This window comes from Oenanthe melanoleuca, chromosome 6 (assembly GCF_029582105.1).
Source record: "Oenanthe melanoleuca isolate GR-GAL-2019-014 chromosome 6, OMel1.0, whole genome shotgun sequence".
NCBI lineage: Eukaryota > Metazoa > Chordata > Aves > Passeriformes > Muscicapidae > Oenanthe > Oenanthe melanoleuca.
In genome coordinates this window covers 15,154,286-15,176,157 of record NC_079340.1, presented here as the reverse complement: position 1 = coordinate 15,176,157, position 21,872 = coordinate 15,154,286, and the positions used below count along the sequence as shown (strand labels likewise).

Genomic DNA, 21,872 nt, shown 5'->3' with positions numbered 1-21,872 from the left:
GACGAGAGATGCTCTGCCATGTCCTCCCATGCCAGTCCATACTGCTCTGCAAGCAGCCTCCCATGGAGCCAGTGCAGCTCAGCAGTCCTCTGTCCTCCAGCTGTGTTTATACCTGTGTTTATTCCACATATAAGTGTTCTTTAGCCCTGTTCACCATATAATGAACACCTTCCACTCCTCTTCCTTGCTTCCGTCACTCACAGTCACTGGCTGCTGAACTGGGCTTTTATTTTAATGGCTGCTCTGCTCCAGGATGATCAGGATGTAGAATTTTGCCTTCTCATTTACTGACAAGATCCCTAATGCAATAAAAGACCATGTGAGTGAGTTACCATCCCTGGAAGAGTAACTCCTACAGAAGGGGACCCATGGCCAAACCTAAACCAAAAAGAGGGTGAGCAGTGATGGAGTAACAGGAGAATAAAATATTACCTCAGTCTGCAGTGCTTCTGGGAACCCTAACTCCAGCTGGCAATATTGTTGCATCATCTCCCACCATGGGATATTATCTTGCCATCAGAAATGCTCTAAATTAAATACATAGCTTTTCTGGGATCCCTCTGTACTGATGCTGTCCATGGAAATAAGTCTTGATGTAAAGCAGTTGCTCTTCTACTGCTAGTACTATCAGGTGGCAGGGAGCAGCTGAACATGCCTTTCTCAACATTCACCTCATGCTTGTACATTATTCAAAGGGGGAAAAAATAGCTTCGTCTTTAGGGAGATTGAAGTTGCTGATTTCTTTCCTGTCCTAAGGAAAATGAAAGCTAAGGACTAGGAAGAAGTAGAGCAAGGCATCAGGTCAGGTGCACTGCCCAGCAGGGCAAGACATAAGGTACCCAACTGAGCCTCCGCTCTTAATGCTGGAAAGAGCAGTAGGACAGTGCCCTGTCTGAAGGAAGCACCTAGGTTTGAAAGTTACCTCTATAGAACTCCTTAGGCAGAACAGATAAAAGAATATTTAGCCCAAGGAAAAGAGAAAAGAGAGGTTTAATAACTGCCTTGCAGTATTATCTGTCCTGGGTAAAATGTCTAGCATTTGAAGCAGAGGATCAGAAGTTAAAATCCCCATGTTTTCTTTTTGTTTCAGTCTAGTAACTTTTCTGTGTCTTTGTTTTCCATTCTGTCTCTTTTTTAAAGTCACTTTTTAAAAATCTGCTTTATTTCCAGGCTCAGAGAAATGTAAATTAGTCAGTTATACTACACACTGAGGTACATATATGAAAATAAGTTTATCATTACCTTGTTTTTAATATTACTATACAGATCACAACTGTGAAATAAGGTAACACTTTGTTCTGCCCTCATGTTTGGTCTTGAAATACTCCATGTGTAGCAGAAACCAGGAAAGATATTCACAATTAAGGTCACTTCAGGCTCATCACCCATAGACTACACTACATTTTTCAGTACTTTATTCCACATGGAAAGGTCTTGACTATGAGGGATGGCACTAGAAGGATCTGTTTCAAGAGCTGATTTACCATCTCCTGCCTGTCCTTGCTGGCACCTCTCCACTGCCAACACCTAAAAAATTAATAATTCTACCTGAACTCATCAGCTGCTGCCAGATATGGGCATCTTTGCTGGAGTGAGTGCTTGCAGGGAAAGTTGATGTAGAAGAGTCCCTCCCTCAGCTGGACAGGGTGAGGGAAATAAATCAGTTACTGATATGACTCTTTTGCGGCTATGCTGTCTGCAAATTATCTCCCATCATCCTTAATTGTGTAATACTGCATTCCTCTGTGCCCACGGAGAGCTGAACTGAACACAGGACTCCTTGGCAGCCTCTTGAAATGAGTGTCCTGTGCTTAATAGACAGGTAGCTAAGGAGCAAACTGAGCTGCCATAAGACCTCTGGAAAGCCAGGGAAATTTAACCTCCAAGTTCTTTCCTGACACCATCATGTCACCTGAGTCTTCTCAGACCAAAGTGTTGAAGAAACCAATGGCACCCATCTTTTTCCAGCACATTGAGGTACTAGTGCACATCTGGTTGAATTGCTGCAGCCTCTGTGAGTGACTCCCAAACCCCTGACCCCAGGCCCTTTCTCTTATTTGTTTCTTAGGATGTCTTGGGTGAGGTAGACTCCAGTGCTGCAGCAGGAAGCCCTGGTCTCTGCAGGTTTGATTTGACTGGTGCTCCTTTGTAACCTAGAGGAACTAACCCACCTGACATTTGCAGGAATCAGGCTTTTGGAAGGAGAATCCAGCACAAGGAAAAGGCATGGGTGAATGGCAGTTTAGAGGACTTACTGGCCTGCTTGGCTTTCTCTGTATAGGTGGTGGTTAGGTCTTCGTCAATCGGGTGTTCCACTGGCCCCACCATGGGAATGAGATGGCGTTCCGCTCGGATAGCCTTGGTGGCATGGGGCAGGAGCATCGCCTCTGGAGAAGGCTCCCGTCCCTCTGCTGACGGTGGCCGCAGCTGTCCCTCGCTGTCTGAGAACGGAGTGTCAGTGCGACTGCCAGGCAGGCAGACAATCTCCCTCTTGGCCACCCCGCTGGAGCTGGCCGGCTCTGCGGCCCCCTGCGCAGCAGCCTCCGGCATGCTCTCGTAGCCGCTCTGCTCGGACAGGGACACCTCGTCCTGCGGGGCGTGCCCGCTGGTGGTGCTGTCAGGGGGCGAGCGCGGGCTCTTCTTGCGAGCCCGCCGGTGCTTCTCCTGCGCCACATTGTCAGCATCGCTGTCTGTCTCTCCATAGTATGCCTCGCTGTCCGGCGGGGACGTGAGGCTCTCCAGGTGCCTCTGTGACCTCCATGGCTGTGAGGGCTGGGAGGACTGGGAGTGCTGGGAGGGCTGTGTAGTGGTGGCTGGGGCTCCTGCTGGTTCAGAGCTGAGTATCTGTGCCGGGGGGCTGAGCAGGGATGGTGAAGAGAGCACTCGCTGCCCTGGAGAAGGGGAACGCTGCAGCCACGGGCCAGTCTGGTCCCCGCCGACTATCCTGAGGGGAGAGAAGGAAAAGTGATGAGCGAGGTCTGGCTTGTGTAGCTAAACTGGAAGGAAACCCTGGCATGAGAGAGGGCTATGGATTGGAGCAGTGTCACAGGTATTTTCCAGGTGGTACAGACACCTGAAGTGTTGACGCCAAGGACAGACTTGTCCCTGACATAAGCTACATACTCTCATTCTGATTTTCTGCTTCACAGCTCTACAGAAACCAGGTGTTAAACACTCAAAAATCAGAATGCCCTAAAACCATAAAAAATCTACCAAGCTTATAAACTGCTCAGGCGTTTCTCCTGGAGAGAGGAATTCCTGCATAGCAAGCATTCCCCAGGACAGTGAGACCTACCCTCAGCCTGCAGCTTGTCAGCAGAGACCGGCTGGTGCTCAGCTATCAGACTGCACTCCAGCTGCTCCTGCAGCTGAGACTGCCAGATCTGCAGATCCTGGCACCCCCAAACTGCTTTAGTTCAGACTGGGCTCCCAAGAAGTCAGTGCTATTTGTTTGCTCTGATGTCTACATGGGAGTAAATAGCAAATACTTAGGAGGATATAAAGTCCCAAGTATTTTTTGGGGATAGGACTATGGTATCTAGTGGTAGGAGACCATTCTAATATTTAGCCTGCTCACTGTGGGATTGCTTCACAAGCTAACTATCAGTACCTGGGTTTTGACAACCATATGCAGACATACTGGCCAGCCCAATGCATGGTGGCATTTGCCTTTGGCATAGACATAGCAATTTCAAGCCTCTAAGATATCTGGAAGGGTGACTGGAGTAGGTGCCAGGCAGACTGGGGCAGTCAACCCTACTGCTGGCTTCCAGAGGGAAAGAGAATTGGCTATGCTGACAGGAAAAGAGCTGATTCTGTCTTCCCTCTCCTCAAGAGTGAGTCTGGATTTCAATAGCAGTTTGACTCCAACCCACACAGATGGAACTGGGTACTTGTTCCTTCTCTGTCAGACTCACCAGGGCTTATAAGAGCCATAAAGAAGTCCTAAGTATTTGCCTTCTGAATATGCATGCCATGAAGCCAGGCAGCCAGCATTGCCTCTGTAAAGTGGTGGAACTCATTACTTGGATCCCAATTCTAAACTGTGAAAAATTTATATTTATGTCAAATGCAAACTTTTATGGAAGCTAAGGGTGGGAGAATTTCTCTGGAAGTTCATTTTTTAATACTTTACCATTATAAAATCTCACTGGGGAGCAACCTCAACATTCCACAAGCAAAACAGAACGGGACTGTTCCTCTTCTTTGAACACTTGACCGGGTAACTGAGAAGCATAACTGCTTGTAAGCCAGTTTCTCTTTTTCTGTTCTGTCAGGCCAGTATCTCTCCCTTCCTCTTTCTCTGAAACACACATACTCCAGAGTCATCCAGCTACCTCTCTTTTTTGAACAGGAATGGTGTTTTCTCTGGGAACATGAAGATGAAATGGGAATAGACGTGATCAAGAAAGAAACATTTTATGATTTCTCCACTACTCCAAATGAAGCAAACTGATTACATTATTTCCAAACCATGCAGTGTTGGCTCCATCCGGAGGGCTGTGAGAAATCTGCCTTTGTCAGTGTGTTAATTCAAAGTGTGCTGATTTTGACTGATTAGAATTCGCCTAGGCACCTGTTGACTACAGATAGGCTCCAATGGTGTGCGATAAGGCCTTGGCAAGGGACCAGGAGCTACTCTGGACACCTTGTATAGAACTTACTCATCTGACTTAATCACAGCTAGGGTATAGAGTGAGAACATCAGAAGGCTCTGAAGCCAAGGGGAAGATCCTATATGCTCAGTCTTTCCTTCTCTGAGCACTGCCCACCTCTGCTCCTGCTTTAGGGATGACAGCAACCAGCGTGGCTGTCCCTCCTCACTGCTCACAGTGCTCTCTCTGTCTTTTCAGGACTGTAGAAGATCACATCTCCCAAACCCCTTCACCAGGGCCTGATTTTCTGAGGGTGACTTCTGTTTAGGCAGTAGTGTGGACTAGTGAAGACCTCACACAGTTTTGCTGCCTTCACCTTTATAGGATTATTCATTTATAGCTTGGGCTGCACCCAGCGTGCGCTGACGCTGGGCTAACTTGGCACAGGGAGGATGAGGAATGTTACTAGGACTATTTTTTGTCCATAAATTTAAGCCCAATCCCCTGAACTAGAGACTGGCACAGATATTTCTTCCCATAAAAAGGGGGCTTAGCTACACACCTCTAATCCTTGTGGGAGTCAGTATACAGAGTGTTGGACAGGGCAAAACATTGAGATGTCTACATGTTAGCCATGTTAGGACATGGGTAAGTCCTCCTAGTACACCTTGCAGTATGGTAAAACCAAAGGCTTCCTGCCTGCCTTGTTTCTGCTGGATGTGGACAGCTGCTGTTCTGGATGAAACCACCCTAGTGCCTGCACTGTCACAGCACTGGGACTTGAGAGCAGGTTACCTTTTCACGCGGATGTTGAGCGTGCCATTGGAGGAATCGATGATCTGCATGGCATTAGCATGGGACAGGCCAGCACATGACTTCCCATTGATAGATACTAGAACATCATTTTCCCACAGGCCTCCACGGCATGCTTTGCTTCTCTTTCGAATCTGAAAAAGCAGGAGAGAGGAGAAGGATGAAGGGAAGAACAACAGCTATTTAGTTCAGTTGCTTGTCTCTTGCTGACCCTTCTATTGCTCCATTACTCACAGAATAAAATAAGGCCTAAGACTACTGTGTTGACAGAGTGGACCACTAATCCTCTTGGATGAGCCCTGGCTGTGCCTTTTGGTCTCTGTATTCCTGTTAATTTCAAGAATCACTCTGCTGAGCATAGGCCTGACTTGATCACCAACCCTGTTCAAGTTCTTTAGTGCAGATGAAAGACTCGAGAATATCTACATGCTCTTTTCCTCTTGTTCCCTATCTCCTAAGTTGGTTAAGGAGTCTGTGTTTCAGAGAGGGAACAGACTATGCCTGCACATGACTGTGTGTCCTTCTGCATGTCTCTACTGTACTTCCTTGGTATGATCCCTGACTCATGCAGAACCTCTGCAAGTACCATCAGGGAAGCTGATACTGGGGAGATGTGGCAGCTCTGAGGCATATTCTGTTGTTAAGCATTTCTGCTCCAATGGCTTTGGTCAGTGTATTTCTGGACATCTGCATCAGGCCATATGGTGTCCTGTTACACAAGTGTAAACTTGGAATAAATCTTTAGCCTTAACAGGAGTTGTGCAAGATATGCATTGCTATATCTGAGAAGGGAATCAGAGTCACTGGTTCCAGATGAGCTCCTAGATCAGGCCTCTCATGGCCATCCTACACCAAGTGTTCCCTCTCCCTTTCTTTCATTCCATCATCCATCAGTTAAACTTCTTACCAACTCAGCCTAGCCTTTCTGTAGGGCAACCAAGCAAACCTAATGTGCACTCAGACAAAAACCACAGACCTCTCCCATACAGGCAAGCAATGGGGATAGTCTTGTAGGACAGCTTGGCACCCATAATGTACTCATTTTGCACATAAAAGAATAGCCAGGTAAAATCACTCTGTCAGAGCAAGGACTAAGGTAATATTTGTAGATTCTTCTAGAATATTTCTTCAGATCTTGCAGTTAAGTGAAAGACAAATCATTGTATAGCTGCTTAACAGAGGGTACAGTGAACAGATTGTGTCAGATCCCTGCAGAGAAGTAATACTCAACAGGCACCTTCACCCATATCTCACAGCCTTGCTGCTTGAGCCACCAGACTCATCTATAAATCATAATGGCAGCTTCAGGAAAGAGAAGTGAACGTGGGAGGATTGCTGCCATTGTTCTTGCAGGGCCAGCAGGGGAGCAGGAGAGGAGAAGCTGGAGCCCTAAGGAAATCCCATGGCATGACTGGCTGGTCTTAGGGCCCAGGCCCCCTGCACCCATGGGGTGTGAGAGTGCCTTGGGCTTGACCCTGCAGGCTGTGGTGAGCAGACAAGAGCAACACTTCTCCCAGGTCAGCCTGTCAGCAGGACTGAGAGGTGTTGGGAAAGAAGATGGAAAGAGGAGAGCTATGCTTCAAGTTGTTTTTGTGTTCACTGGTACTTTATCACTTTGTAGCCTTTCCAACTTGACCCCAAATCTTGCCTGAATGCTTAAAATAGGGACTGGCTCATCCCAGCTGCCACATCCATCAGCCTCTGTCATTTTTGTCTTTTATCTCCCTCCTTGTTAATATAAGCCTGGAATGAGCATGTGTAGGTCTGTAATGAGCTACTGCTGAAGAACCACTGTTACAGTATAAATGCTGCTTCCTGATACTTCCTCCAGATGCAGCTGTCAACTGAGAAGGTAAAGAAGACACATTTTCCAGTGCTGCCTACTGACACAGCAGCTAATGAAAACAGTTAGGAAGTTGAAAAGAAGTTAAAAGGAGGGTTTTCCAGTATTCCTCAAAAGGCCAACTGCTCCATAGCCAAGTACTTGGTGCTTAGCACTGGATGGGAACATAATTGCTGAGTATCTCTCCCAGTTTTGAAGTGAGGGGACTGGGGGTTAAAGACTGCCAGCAGGTGCTCAGAGTATTCTTCACATCCCATGGTATTCCTCCACTGAAACCAAGGATGTAGGCTGGTGACCAGCCAGAACAGCAACAGTAAACTTCCTGCAATTCTCTAATCCCTCAGTACTGCAAGTCTTTTTAGGAAACTGTTTGGGGGTTCCCAGGCAGGAAGGGTCAGACTGTGCTCCCAGCACTGCCCAAGGCTGTTTCAGGTACCTTTATACCAGAGAAGGCTAGTGGGACTCAAGCAGGCCATGTGGGCTGATAATCATGAGCAGGCAATACATTTTTCTCATGGTTAATGAGGATGCTGGGTCTGGCTTAGTCTGTGCTCAAATTTTACTGGACTAACAGAAAGCACGTACACTAAAGCAACTATTGGTACTGCAGTGCTCTACAATCCAGGAAGGACTTTTCCATGTCTTCATTCCTTCTGGGAAAACAGAACTACGTCTCTTCCAGTGCAGGATGAGACCTATAGAGTCTGAAAATAACATGTGTCTGGCTCAGTCTTCCACGGATTTATAAACCCTTCCTGGAAATTTATGAATTAGCTTCCTGGGATCAGAGGAACATGACCTAACCACAGTTTCATTTTTACACCAAACCCCTACCCCACTGCATTTGCTAGGGAGGAAGGCCAAGGGGTTAAACACAGAAGAGGATTGTGCAGAGAAAGGACAGGACAAGACTTAATCCACAGCCATGACAGCAGGGTGCAGTGTGCTGGAGGCTGCAGAGCCTCTGGACAGAGACCAATACAAGCCTGCCAGGTTTTATATGACTGCCACCTCTGTGCTGTACAGACTTTAATGACAACCCATAACCTGCTCATCTTGAGTACAGCGAGGGCAGCACTGAGCCTTTGAGGCCCCAAGCCAGAATGGCTGCCCAGTCCAAAAGCCAGGCTCCCTGCCCATCCTGAAGGTCAGGCTGCCCTCAGGATCAGCCACTTGCTCTCCATGTCCTAAAGATGCCCTCTCCTGGGCACCCAGTGAGCCACATGAAGTGTCTCTAACAGAGAGCTTCTGCTTAAGCTGCAGAAAACTTGGAAGGTGTCACCCAACAGCTGTTCTGAAAAGATGGGAAAAGTTGGAAAAAAGTGTTATTTCAAAGACAAAACCTCTCTACTTTCTGTAACACATACCAGGAGAGCTTTCATGTGCAAATGAGAAGCAGCACTGACTGACTCTGTCAAGTGGTCAGGGCTGGCCCCAGACCTGGCCCTGGGGTATTGCACTGTTCAACCTTCTAGCACATACTGATGAGAACTGACCTTTCCTTTTGTGGGAGGAGCCCCACAAATTCTGTTAGCCTCTTGGAAGTGACTGTTAGACTTTCCATTCCATGCCTCAGTGGACACACTCTCCCATGGCATTCTCATATCAAGGTATGTCCTGTTTGGATTTCAAATGGGTTTAGGAAATCCCAATTTCAGATTCATGTGGATTTATCCTACTGGAATACAAATCAGTGTGAAAAACTGGAACACATTTACTCAGAAAACTGTCCATCTCTCTGTCCTCTCAGCAGAAGATTTGTAGTGACAAAAGAGCCCTTGTCAGAGAATTTTGGGTGTCTGAAGTACCTATATACATGCACATACACACATATATTTTCTTTCATTACTTTCCCTGCTTCCTCCCATTGATCATCTTGAATCAGACAGAAAGGAAAGGATGGACGCAGCTGAGACAAAAGGAAAAAGAAAAAAAAAAAAAAAAAGAGCAAGGAAACAACTGAAGAGGAAAGGAAGAAAAGGTGTTGAAAGTTTCCTTTTACAGCCCATGGCAGACAAAAGGACATGCTGACTGTTGACGTGTTTTGGGGAATTCAGCCTAGCTTTAAGGGATAGAATGCAAGAGAGGAGGGGGTCAGATGCAACTTGGCAGCATCTGTCCTTCAGTAGGGACTATATTTAGGTAGTGGTATGTGGGGGCTGAACACATGCTGGGATGCTAAGAATAGAGTAATCCTGATAGTAACTCAGTGGCTTCACATCTTGCCTCAGTACAGCCCAGGAAACCTGTTTTGAAACTTTGCAACCACTCTCCCTGCTGGCCAGCACCGCTTCTTTGTAATGAAGTAGGCTGTGGGTAAATAGAAGTGGTTTGCAGTGTAGGCTCATGTCATCCATTTCCCCCCTTGCCTCCCCAAGCCACCTCCCACTTCCTCTCACTGGGAGATCTCAGCATATATGGTAGGAAGATAAATTGTATTATCAGTCTTCACCTAATCTCCTACAATATTTCCAGTGGAAATTTAGCAGCTTCAGTCCAAGTCAGAGTTTTATACTGAATACAATTCATCTTTCCACCCAATGCCTTCCACTCTTTTATTGCATCTCTCAACACACATCCATCCCCTTCCCCCAGAATCTACAATGCCATGGGGTCCAATACTCCATACAACCTGGCAGTGTTTAAATTTCATTCCCAGCCTTATGTGAACTGCAATCCTGTCACAGGGTTCTCATGGAGAGGTAAGAAATTACTTTTTGTGGTATAAAGCATTACCAAAATGGAATGACTCAAGCAAGAGCCAACCAGCATGTGGGCCTGCTCCTCCTAGAACGTCCTGCTCAGCTGAACCACAAACAGAGCAGTTGCTATGTGCAAAAGCAGAAACAAACACCCTTCATCTTTTCTTCTTTCTGAAGACGTGTATTCATATCATTTTGGTTATTGGGCCAGTTTGGTTTTTGTCTTTTTTATGTGAAGAAGAATACCCCTGTGGCTAGAGTGAGGAGATGGCTAGAGTGGGATTCAGAAGACCTGGATGATTCTTTGTGTGGCCTCAGAGAAAACACTCAGGTCATCCCTAACCATGGACCTGTTTGCACCAAAAGACAGCACTTACCAACCCAAAGGCAGCCTCAGTCTGAGGAGGATAAGCACCATTGTTCTGCGGCAGCAAGGACAGGATCAGCCAAAAGTATTGATTAGAGAAGTACCCCATTCACCTGAAGGATCTAGGGCACTTAGATACAGAGAGCTTCTCTTGCCTTGCAACATCTTTGTGTCATCTTGTAGGTATGAAGGTACATCAAAAACCAGGCTCAGCCTACACAGGTATATTTAGTCATTCTGGCCAGTAGCAGGCTGGATAATGTCAGCGAATGCACCTGAGCTCTGGACTGCAACTACTGTAGCATTAAACTGCTAAAATGATCCTTGGCATATCTTTGGCTCAGATCAGCTATTGCTGTCCAGAACAATTCCCAGGCACAATTTGGGAGCTAGAACAAACCATTCCCAGAGCCACTGTCTGTGGACATGTGGCCATTTTGTTTGGAAAAACAGGAAATATTAATTTCTGGGGCTAGGCTTCATTATACTCTGTAGCAGCTGGCATAAGTGCCAGAGAATGGTCCCAGGTACATTTAATGCACCAGGTATAGATGGATGGTGGTTGCATGTATAATTTCAGTGCAGCTTCTCATCAAGAGATTCTTCCACGTCCTCGGAAAGTCCCACAGCATGTGCTCACTAGCAGCCAAGTGTAGCACCTGCCTAAGTGCCAACAGCCCATAAAATATGTCCAGGAGCACCCCCAAAACAGCTTGAGGCACTCCAAAACCAGCATTAGTGACTGCTACAGACTAGCAGTGCTTTTTTAGGTGTGACAGTAAATATTTGTGAAAACAGATAAAGAACAGGCTACCCACTGAAAAGGGGAGAGGAAGAGAAGGTGCTCGCAAATTTGGAAGCCATCAGACCTATTTGGGTTAGAGCTGGTACCTCCAGCAGGAATGTCACATGAGCAAAGCAGAATGGCACAGAGCAGCCAGGCCGTGTGTCACAGGGAGCCATGACATGAGAAACAGGCAGCAAGGATATCTTGCAGAGGAGACAGTAGAAACAGTGAATTATCAGCAGAGAACCATACAGGAAAAAGTGGGAATATGTGGGAAAGAGCTAAAAAGGCGACGAACTGTTCTTAAACGACAAAACAATTTTTGATTTTAGAACCAATACAATTCTGTGTTACTGCTTCCCCTAACATTGCTGCAGAGTATTTGTACAGAACAGCCAACTGAAAGGAGTCTCTTGAGCTACCAGGGCAAATCCTCTGTAGTTTTTAGAGCCATATTATTTACCCTAGTTCAGAAGCTGACTCAAAAGATTTTTCAATTCTTTTTCTAGATTGCAAAGTCATTGCTGAACCTCCCTGGTTAGTTGCTCTGTGGTGTCAATGCTGTCACCTATATTTGAATAGTGTTGCTGGTATTTGCTCGACATCTATTTGTAGATTACAGTCACCTCTTTCAATATTTTGCTAGGTGAAAGAAGCCTTCTCTTATCCCTTCCTTTTCTTTGGCTGCTCCACCTTACAACCAGGGGCTGGTTCTGTAAGTATGTTATTTCCAGTGAATTCTCCCTTGTGCATTAAACAGTAATATCAATGCCTTCCAATCTCTGTAAGGTACATCCACCTGAGGCTCATTTGTTTATGTTCGCCTTTTTTTTCTGCCCCAGAGATTAATAATTTTGCTGGCTTATTATTCGTGACGCACTAATATGCCCAGGTCCTTTGCCTCTACTATCAGTACCAGCTGTAAAGACTCGGTTTCCTCTATTTTGTCAGTATTACTTGTATTTGTGCTGGAGGTGCTTCCCTTGCTTCTTATAGAAAGTAACTGTGTTTGCCCCTCATTGAATAAATCTTGTTTTGCAGCATGATCACTAAAGGCAGGTTTGCATGCACTTGAATAATCTTAAAACTGTCCTGTTCATCTTCATAAAAATTATTTCCATAATGTAATTTCATATTAGGTTTCTACTTTGGTTGATTAATGGCATTAGTGCTTACAACTTTTTTCAGACTAGCTATTTTACAATTTATTTTGTTTCAAAAGTATTTGACGCACATATCCTTACTGCACAGAAATCCTGCAGGAACCTGATGGCATTGTTCTCTCTTACTCTCTTTTCAGAATGGGTAAGCTTTCTCATCAGTTACAGCTACACCTGAGGTCCATGTACTTTCCCTCAGCCTTCCTAAAATAAAAATCTTGCCACCGATGGATCCTTTTTGCTTCTTGTGTTTACGTTTGTTCTCCTTCTTTCCTGAAGACTATTTCTGGTCAAAGATTTCTTGTGCTGTGTTCTTATTTGCATAGCTACTGAGCTAGACCAAATCAGGTTTTTTTTTTTGTTGTTGTTGTTGTTGAGGGGTAGTATAAACTCCCACTAGAGTTTATGTGCTTCATTAGGTAAGAGGTAAAAGATTCATTAGGAATCACAATAAGCCAATATGAATCCAGAGAAGTTCAACTGAATTCACTTAAAAGGACATTGCTTTAACTAAGAACAAAATGAAGATTGTCCTTTGCTTTTTGTGTTCTTTAGTCTTTATTTGTTTCTCTAGTTCTCGATATTCCTATCCTTTCCAATTTCTGCAGAATGATTCATGTCTTCTGTTGATGTTTGATCATGCTGTGTATCTGCCTGCTGAGCATATCAATGTCTGTTTTTCTTTCAGCTTACTCATTACAGTATGATACTTTAATACAACCCTCATTGAAAAATCATCTATCTCACTGATGGCTCCTCACTTAGAAGTTTTCTAGTGTTTATTTTTTGGTCTCATTCTACTCTTATTGTATCTGGTTTTATGAGATGAATTATTAATGGTACGCCTTTCAAATACTCAACAGTATGGTAGCCTTCAGAGTCACATCAGGCAATTTTAGCACCTGGAAACTGCAAATTATTGTTTTGGTGGAACAAGAGTCACTATGTGCTCTTGTAGGCAAGCTTAAGATGATTGAAATAGGCATTTGCAGTTGCAGATCTGGAACCATAGAATCAGTTGGTGTTAATGCTAGCATTTCAATCTTTCTTGTGTTACTTAAATTTGTGCTTTGTCCTCAGTATCCACTGGGCACTGCTGGAAAAAGCAATGTTCTGATCCCAAGACAGACACAGCTGGTTTGGTTCCATAACTTGAACTTGAACACAGAATTAGTTATCATAGAGTCATAAAATGGTTGGGAAGTATCTTAAAGGCCATCTTGTTCCAAGCCCCCTTGCTACAGGCAGGGACATCTTCCACTAGACCAAGTTGCTCAGAGCCCCATCCAACGTTGCCTTGAACACTTCCAGGAATGGGGCAACCACAACTGCTCTGGGAAACCTGTTCCAGTGCCTCACTACATCTAATCTAAATCTCTCCTCTTTTAGTTTAAGATAATTCCTCCTTATCCTATCACTACTTACCCATTTAAAACATATCTCTCCCTCTTTTTTAAGTTCCCTTCAGGTACTGGAAGGCTACAATGAGGTCTCCCAAGAGCCTTTTCTTTTCCAGCTGAAAAATCACAACTGTCTCAGCCTGTCTTCATAGCAGAGGAGCACCTTTCCATCCCTTGGATCATGTAGATCCTCTAGACCCTAGGAAGTACACATCTTTCCTGCAGTGAGGATCCCAGAGGCTCATGCAATGCTCCATGTGAACAGAGGGGCAGAATCACCTCCCTCCATCTGCTGGCCACTCCTCTTTTGATGCAGCTCAGGATGCTGTTGGCCAGCAACCAGTTAGAGGCCCACCAATGGGGAAGGGAAGGGAAGGGAAGGGAAGGGAAGGGAAGGGAAGGGAAGGGAAGGGAAGGGAAGGGAAGGGAAGGGAAGGGAAGGGAAGGGAAGGGAAGGGAAGGGAAGGGAAGGGAAGGGAAGGGAAGGGAAGGGAAGGGAAGGGAAGGGAAGGGAGAAAGGGGAGAAAGGAGAAAGGAAAGGAGAAAGGAAAACCATACAGCATACCCAAAGAATTTTCAGGAAAATAGAAAAAAGATACCAAGACCAGCAATCAGTGATTAATTTTATCATAATCTCTGTAAAGAGAAACAATAAAAAGATGATGGTGATGTAAACTTCAGAAATCATAAAGGCAAGAAGACTATGAACTTTATCTTGTGTAAGATGAGGAATTGTGAAGGGCTTTGTAATACAACAAGAGCAATTTAAACAGGAAACCCCACTTAGTGCAACATTCAGTCTTTGGAATGCCTGATTGCTTGGTGTTATCAAATCTTCCTTAGGAAGACTTAGACAGGTAAGGTACTAGTTGTTCAGAAACAATTTTCTGTTTATCTATAGGGTAAACCACTAGGACTACCAATTCTTAGCTACTTCCTAGGACATGCTGATAACTACCTGAAGGGAAAGGATTTCCCTTCACATTTCATTATGCAAAAATTAGATGCATTGGTGAAACTTACAATTTCCTCTGAAATACTTGCAGGAAACACAAAGGATGCAGGAAGCAGGACAAGAGGTGACTCTTAACCTAGTCTGGCTTAGCAATTCCAGCATCTCTACCACAGTACAAAATGTACCATTTATATATAATGTGTTGGTTATACTTGATTAATATCCTAAATTAACTTTTTATCACTTATTCATAATTTGATTCAGCATCCAAAGGTAAGCATCTTTCCTTAATGTTACTACTATGACTTTGCTAGCCTAGAAGTTGAAATTGTCTAAAATGACAGCACTGGAATCCCTGAGACACAAACAGTATCCACTCAGTTATTTCCTGGCACCTATCAGCTATTCATGTCTGTATGTTCCATCACATGACACCTGGCAGTTTATTCTCTTCTAAGCAGGTTACATTCAGGTATGATCTTCCTGGGTACCTGGTAAGGACCTAAAAATCCATTATTTGGAGACTATTTAAATGGTGTTGCCTTTAAGATATTATATAAGGTCACTGGATGCTACTAAATTCTGGGTGCTAATAGACAAAAAAGATAATTATAAAATAAAAATCCTGCCTAAAGAATGATGTATACTTTAAGCCTCAAATGGATTTGTATCAATTATATTTTCCATAATTATTTTTAATGTAGTATCCAAGTATTGTAAAATTCTATATATTTTTATTGCTAGACTTAAAGTACAGCACCCAGTTCTGGGTGAGAGCTGCTTCTAGTTAATACCTTCCTGCAAGTGCTACTAATCCTTGAGCAATATTCCATTCACCTTAAGGTGCAACTTAGCCTGGGTAATGACTAGTTCTTGCTGCTGTTCAATCCTGAGTAATCCTTACAGACACTCAGAATCTCCTCCCTCTTCAGTCCCAGTTTCTTGTCTACTGAGGGAAAAAAAAGAGTCAAAATAATCTTAGACCATGCAGAGTTAATGTAACCCCTGAAAATTCAATTTTGCTAAGAACTACTGATGCCAGACACCTGTTTCAAGGATATTGATTCTTTCTTTTTAACACTTGAAACTCTATGAGTTGGTGCAGAAGTTGTTTTTCTGGAGAAAAATCATCTCTCTCTACATAAGAAACATTCACTTCAAGGCCAAGCTCTGGGGTTCCAAACCATTTGGCAGAAGTTACTGACAAACACTCCGTGATCTAGGGTGAGCCAAGTGACACAGAACATTTAATTTCAAAATGCTGTCAGAGGCATGGTCTGCTTAAGGAAACAGAAGGAGCTGGGCAGAGCATTTTTTCATTTCTGCTGCTGGGTGCTTTCCATTGAGATATCATTGTGTCAAGGCTAATGCAGCTGTTATAAGCTTAATAAAGAGGACCTTTTTTTCCATAGTTTTCAATCTATTCAGTAGTCTTTCTGAAAAGACAACAGTACCAGCTGTTTATCAAAAGTAGTGCAAGACAAGGTTCATGTTTATTCCATGTTTTTAATCTCACAATTAAACAACTGTTTTTCTTAAATTCTTGAAATTAAACCAGTGTTTTCTGCTTAGAGCATCACAAATATTCACTTCAGACAGTGCTGAAAAACTTTCACCAACAGAAGAAGCACTAAGAAATGTGCATGTGTTTTGAAAGCTGGAATATAATAATGAAGTGTTAGCGTCAGTTGAATTAAAAGTATGGCTTTTACTGCTTCAATTTATTTTTCCGTAAGTTAGATGTCTTACAGGAATGTTGAAGTTTCCATATTTGAGCCCTTTCCCCTGCACTGTCACTATGGTTATAGCTCTGCTGACAACTCAAGGGAGTTGTACAGCCTACAAAGTGTTTGAACTGCACTGAAGCAGATCGTCACCTGACATTTGTCTTTACCTCAACAGCATCTATTCCAGGACCCGCAGCCCACCTCACACCCTGCTTGAGCAACCACCCAAGCTTTCCTTTCAAGATCTACTGCCAAGGTAAGGAGTTCCTGTATTCCTTAACAGTAATGAAAGATGCCCAACTCAGTAGGGGTATCTTAGTTCAGCAGAACAACTTTGCTCTCACAGTTTACACCTCAAGATCCTACCTTTGACACTTGAAGGGGTCTTTTCTGCTCTGAACCCCCTTGCAGGCGGAAGCCCCAGGGGGCACCTCCAGACAGAGTGATGAGCATTTCTTCTTCAGCTCCCATGATTTCTGTGCTTTAGATATTTTTGTCGTCACAACGTCAGTACAGACTCCAGTTCTTAACAGGCAGAATCTTCTATTCCCATATTCACAGTTCACACCACCACTCTCCAGACCCCACAAGGCCCTCTGCTCACTTTCTCCTTGAAGTCCACACACACACACGAGCTGAGACTGTCAAGCCCAGCCTTCACTGCTCTTCTGAACTCTCAGCTGCTGCTCTGCCTATGATTAGACATTTGATTCTGCCCTTGGTAAGGGGCCAGAGTTGTCCTACACACGTGTCATGTCAATCTCACCCTCTGTGCCCCCCCTGCATGCACGATGGATCTCTCACCGGAACGTGGCTGAAAATAGCACACCTCCTGTCTCTCCAGAGCTTTGTCTGACACTCTTAAAGCTGGAAGCATTTCAGTAAAAAATTTATTTCTACTTTGCATTCCAAATGCAAATCTTAGAGTCACTCAGTACTCAGGATCCATTAGTGTGAGTTTCAGGCAAGGACATGTCACAGGCACAGACTTGTACAAATTAGGTGATAGCACCTGACCCTATGAATTGAACAAAATCAGCTTGCAATTAATGTGCTCTTCACTTCTATTTTCCCTATGCAGCTAGTGTTGTTATGCAGCAGCAATATGTGACTGACCTGAAAGCCACAGCCAGACTATAGATGTACCTCTGCAGCGTGCTGCTCCCTGACATCCCCTACACCCACTCGTAATACTAGACACTGGGACCAGAATAGCTGGGATTAGCTACACCCAGGATTCAAGCAGTTCTCTGCAGGGCACTGCTTACATAGACTCAATGGCCAAGAGAGCCCAACCATAGAACCATAGAATAGTTTGGGTTGGAAGGAACTTTTAAGGACCATCTAGCCCAACCCACCTGCAATGAGCAAGGACATTTTCAACTATATCAGATTGCTGAGAGCCCTGTCCAACATGACCTTGAGTGTTTCCACGGATGGGGCATCTGTCACCACTCTGGGTAGCCTGTTACAGTGTTTCACCAGCCTCATAGCAGAATTTTTTTTCGTTGTATCTAGTCTAAATCTACCCTCTTTTCATTTAAAACCATCACCCCTTGTCTTGTAACTATAACCCTCTTAAAAAGTCTGTCTCCAGCTTTCCTAAAAGCCTGCTTTACGTACTGAAAGACCACAATAAGATTCCTCAAAACCTTCTTCAGGGTGAACAACCCCAGCTCCCTTAGCCTTTGTTAGTAAGAGAAGCCTTCATCCCTCGGACCATTTTCTTGCCCTCTCTCTGGACCTGCTCCAATGGGTTAATGTCTTTCCTGTGCTGAGGACCTCAGAGCTGGATGCAGGTCTCTGGATGGGATCTCAAGAGTGGAGCAAAGTGTTTCAGGGGTTTTTCTTTAGGACCATGACAGACAAGACCTCCTAGCCATCCCAAGCCAGGGAGTTATAGAAGAATTAAGGTCCATGTTCCCTCTTTCCTACAAGGCTTAAAACATAATTTCCTATTAAGGTACTGAGGACAAGCTTACCCTTACCTCTTCCTTATTCTGCATGTGCTTAGCTCTCAGTGACTAATATATATATCCTTATACTGTAACATCCAGAGGATGTACGTTTGCTGTGATGCCATTTCTTAGTTGACTACTCCATTGCCAATGCTATAGCACCACTCATCCAGTGCCATTGCATATTACTGGTGGGCACACACCAACACAATCACAGAATTACCAAGGCTGGAAGAGACCTTTGAGATCACTTAAGTCCAACCATCCACCCAGCACTACCACTGTAACCCCTAAACCACATCACCCAGCACCAGATCCTGATGCCTCTTAAACACCTCTGGGGTGGTGACTCCACCACATTCCTGGGCAACCTATTCCAGTGCTTGACCACCTTAACAGTGAAAATGTTTCTAGTGTCTAATCTGAGTCTCCCCTGCCTCAGCTCTAGGCCATTTCCTATTGTCCTCTCCAGCCACAGAAGAGACCAGTCTCCTGTTCACTGCAAGCTCCCTTCAGACAATTGTAGAGGGCAGTGAGATCCCCCAAGAGCCTCCTTTTCTTGAGACAATTCCAGGTTTCTCGCTCATTCCTGTAAGATAAGTTTTGTAGACCTTTCACGAGCCTTGTTACTCTCCTCTGGACACGCTCCAGCACTCAATGCCCTTTCTGAAGTGAGGAGGCCAGTAGGACCTACTGAAGACAGTACTTGAGGTGTGGCCTCACCAGTGCCGAGTACGGAGGGATGATCACTCCGCTGTTGTTAGCAGGGAGTGAACAACTCTTCGCACCTTGGTGCAGAACTGGCCCTGCTTGCTCGCCTGTCGCGGTCTGTCACAGGCCGCTGGTGAGACAGGCGGCCCAGGGCACGGCGGTCAATGGTGACCGCGGCTCTGCAGGTGCCCGTGCGGACAGTGCCGGCTCGGGCTGCGCGAGCAGCAGCCCCGCGGCCCTTCCCGCAGTCTCCCCCGCCCCTGCTGGCGTCAGCGGCGACGCCTCGCAGCGCCTGCGCCGCATCCGGGCCCCTGCGGGCGGAGCGCGGACGTGGCAGCGGCGGGCGGGGAGCGGCGGGGCGGGAGCCGGAAGTGGGCCCGGCAGTGGCGGCAGCAGCGGCGGTGAGTGAGGCCCGAGGGGCTCCGGGTGGCCGGGCCCAGCGGCGGGGCCGTGCGGTGCCCGCTGCGCGCGGGCCGGCGGGCGAGCGGGTGGGCGGTACCGCACCCGGTGGTGCGGCCACGGCCCGGACCGGAGGCGCCGCCGCCGCTTCCTCCTCTGCCGAGGCCCGGTGGTGCCCGGCCGGGTGACGCGTCGGGCCCGCGGTGCTGCGCGCCACCGGAGGTTCTCAGAGCCCCAGTTTCCCGGAACCCGCCCGGGGGGGAGCACCCGCATCGCCCGCGGCCCGGCTGTCGGCGGGGCCTGCGCTTCCAGAGCCCGGGCTGCCCCGAGAGACCCGTCGGTGTCCCGCTGTGGTGCTGCGACACCCGGCGGCTTCGGGTCGGGCCGGCACGGAGAACTGAGTGCTTCTTTTTGGCCGGGGTGCGCCGCGAGTCAGATACCTCCCTCTGCTACCTCCCTAATCTCCTGTAATCCGCGGATCCTTCCCCTGGCGTTTGTGCTGTGCTGTTCAAGCTTTCATTCATTCGAGCTTTGCAAAGGATGGTCGTCCCTTGCGTAGATCTGGCGGCTGAGATTGGTTGGATTTGATAGTAAAACTTAGTGGTTGCTTGTCTGTGGCTGTGAAAAAGGAAGGAGGAAAATAAAGGAGATGGCATGATCGGAATACAAGTGTAATCTTGAAAAGGTTGTTACGCAAGATGGGACTCTTGCTTTCCACGTAGATGGTGCTTTAAATGTGTTTTATTTTCAGTTGTTGGAATTTGCTTTCTCTCTTTTTCGGAAATATTTTTGATGGAGTATGCTGAGGCTTAGTTTCCTTTAGTTCGGGTTTGGTTTTTGTTTTTTTCTATGTACTGATCTCTGAGAGAGACTGCAAAACCATCCTAACTAGGCTGTAGGTGAAGTTCTTTTTAAACTTACTGGCTAATGGAAGTAGTTGCTCGGACATAAGAGAATTGCTTACAACTATGACAGAAGTTCTTCACAGTAATTAATATTTGTACTGTCATTGAAAATACAGATTTTTTTTTTTCCCCCCCCGTTCAGTATTCAGTTGATTGTTAGCTATTAATGTGGTAATGCCTTAAAAATATTTCTAGATCCATTTCTGTGTGGCTCTAGAAATAGGATTCTGTAATCAACTTTACCAAATATTGTGAGGAATGTTGGACAGAAATCACTATCTGAGATATAACATGCAAATTTTTTTTGTTGTTTTTACATGCAGTGTAAAATCACATCACTTAAATGAGAGATCACTACTGATTTTGTACTAAAGTCTTTGCTCTTTATTAATGTGAAGTTTTCATGAGTAAATTTAGGGAACTCTGGCTTTATTTCTTTCTTTCTTCCCCAAGAGTAGGTGTTCCAGTTATGGGACAGATAGAAATATAGGTAGCCTGAAACTTCCAAACATTCCTCTTTAAAGGAGACTTACTTTCAATCACATATATACACTCTGTGAAAACAGAAACGTTTCTATCAATTTTCTTGTGGAACAGGTTCTTGCTAATGGAGCTACCTTTTTTGGCTTAAAGCTGTGCCATTCAGAATTCTTTTGTTGTTGTAAACAGACTGTGAAGTGGATGTCAATATAAAGAATATATAATTGCTTCTGAATATGCTGTGACAATCCAGGTTCTGTTTTCATGCTTGAAAGCTGATTTATAGCAATGAGCAGCTATTTAAAGGATTATTTCTTTGATGAGGGGTTTGGTGCTTGTACTTCATTGAATGTTTTTTCCTGCTATGGTAGGAAAAATCTTCCTGTAACACTATCAGAAGGAGGGTCAAAAATCAGATGAAGAATTGATGGTTGGCTAAGGAAGGGCAAGGTACAAAGAGTCACCAACAGTAATTAACAACTAAGTCTCTGCAGAAGAGAGGTAGATGTTTCTTGTTCTTTAGGTTTGAAAAGCTGTTTTAGGGATAAATTGTGAAGATAGAGCTTATTTTTATATGTTCAGCAAGATTCATTGTTAAAATAGCGCTAAAAGAGTATAAACTGGCAGTAGGCACTAAGAAAAGCTAATTCTGACCTTTGTTTCTTCTAAGTGATGGGAATTGTGTAATGTGTATTTTTGTAGAGGAAGTCAGAGCACAGAGATGGCCAGTGTTACAATGTATGTGAAGAAAACTTGTTTTTTAGTCTTATTCTATATATTCCCATTATTCCTTTCTTCCTTCTGACCTCTTCCTAAATTTGAAGCTGCTCATGTTACTTTTTCTAATCAATTATGCAAAAATGATTCAGAGTACTTCACTCATTTTAACATATATGTTCAGGTGATGGAAGTAGCAAGGAAACAGATCTTTCACTATGATTTTGTTGATGCTGTGTTGTCAGTGACTTTTGCCTCCTTGGGGTTGCTCTTCAGCAGCCATGTTCATAGCAGAGCGTTTTTCAAATATTTTCCTAGAGCTTTATTACAGAGATAGAAATGTGAATCAGTCC

General features: G+C 45.0%; 2 protein-coding genes across 12 annotated transcripts in view; one reads left to right on the top strand and one right to left on the bottom strand.

Annotated features, from left to right (window-relative positions):
• Positions 1 to 17,179, bottom strand: part of SYNPO2L (synaptopodin 2 like) — a 35,327-nt gene extending 18,148 nt beyond the window's left edge. The window contains exons 1-3 of the mRNA XM_056495008.1: positions 16,716 to 17,179; positions 5,391 to 5,542; positions 2,256 to 2,944 (exon numbers count right to left, since the gene is read on the bottom strand). Coding sequence (XP_056350983.1) covers positions 2,256 to 2,944; positions 5,391 to 5,542; positions 16,716 to 16,820 — 946 coding nt within the window. The 5' untranslated portion in view covers positions 16,821 to 17,179. The remainder of the gene's footprint in view (positions 1 to 2,255; positions 2,945 to 5,390; positions 5,543 to 16,715) is intronic.
• A 2,143-nt stretch (positions 17,180 to 19,322) lies between these two features.
• Positions 19,323 to 21,872, top strand: part of SEC24C (SEC24 homolog C, COPII coat complex component) — a 37,966-nt gene continuing 35,416 nt past the window's right edge. For 10 of the 11 annotated variants that reach the window (XM_056495007.1, XM_056495005.1, XM_056495006.1 and 7 more), the window contains exon 1: positions 19,323 to 19,419. The gene's annotated coding sequence lies outside the window, so the exon portion shown is untranslated. Of the gene's footprint in view, positions 19,420 to 19,809; positions 19,838 to 21,872 lie in introns of those variants that run through there. The other variant, XM_056494997.1, reaches the window with a different exon arrangement.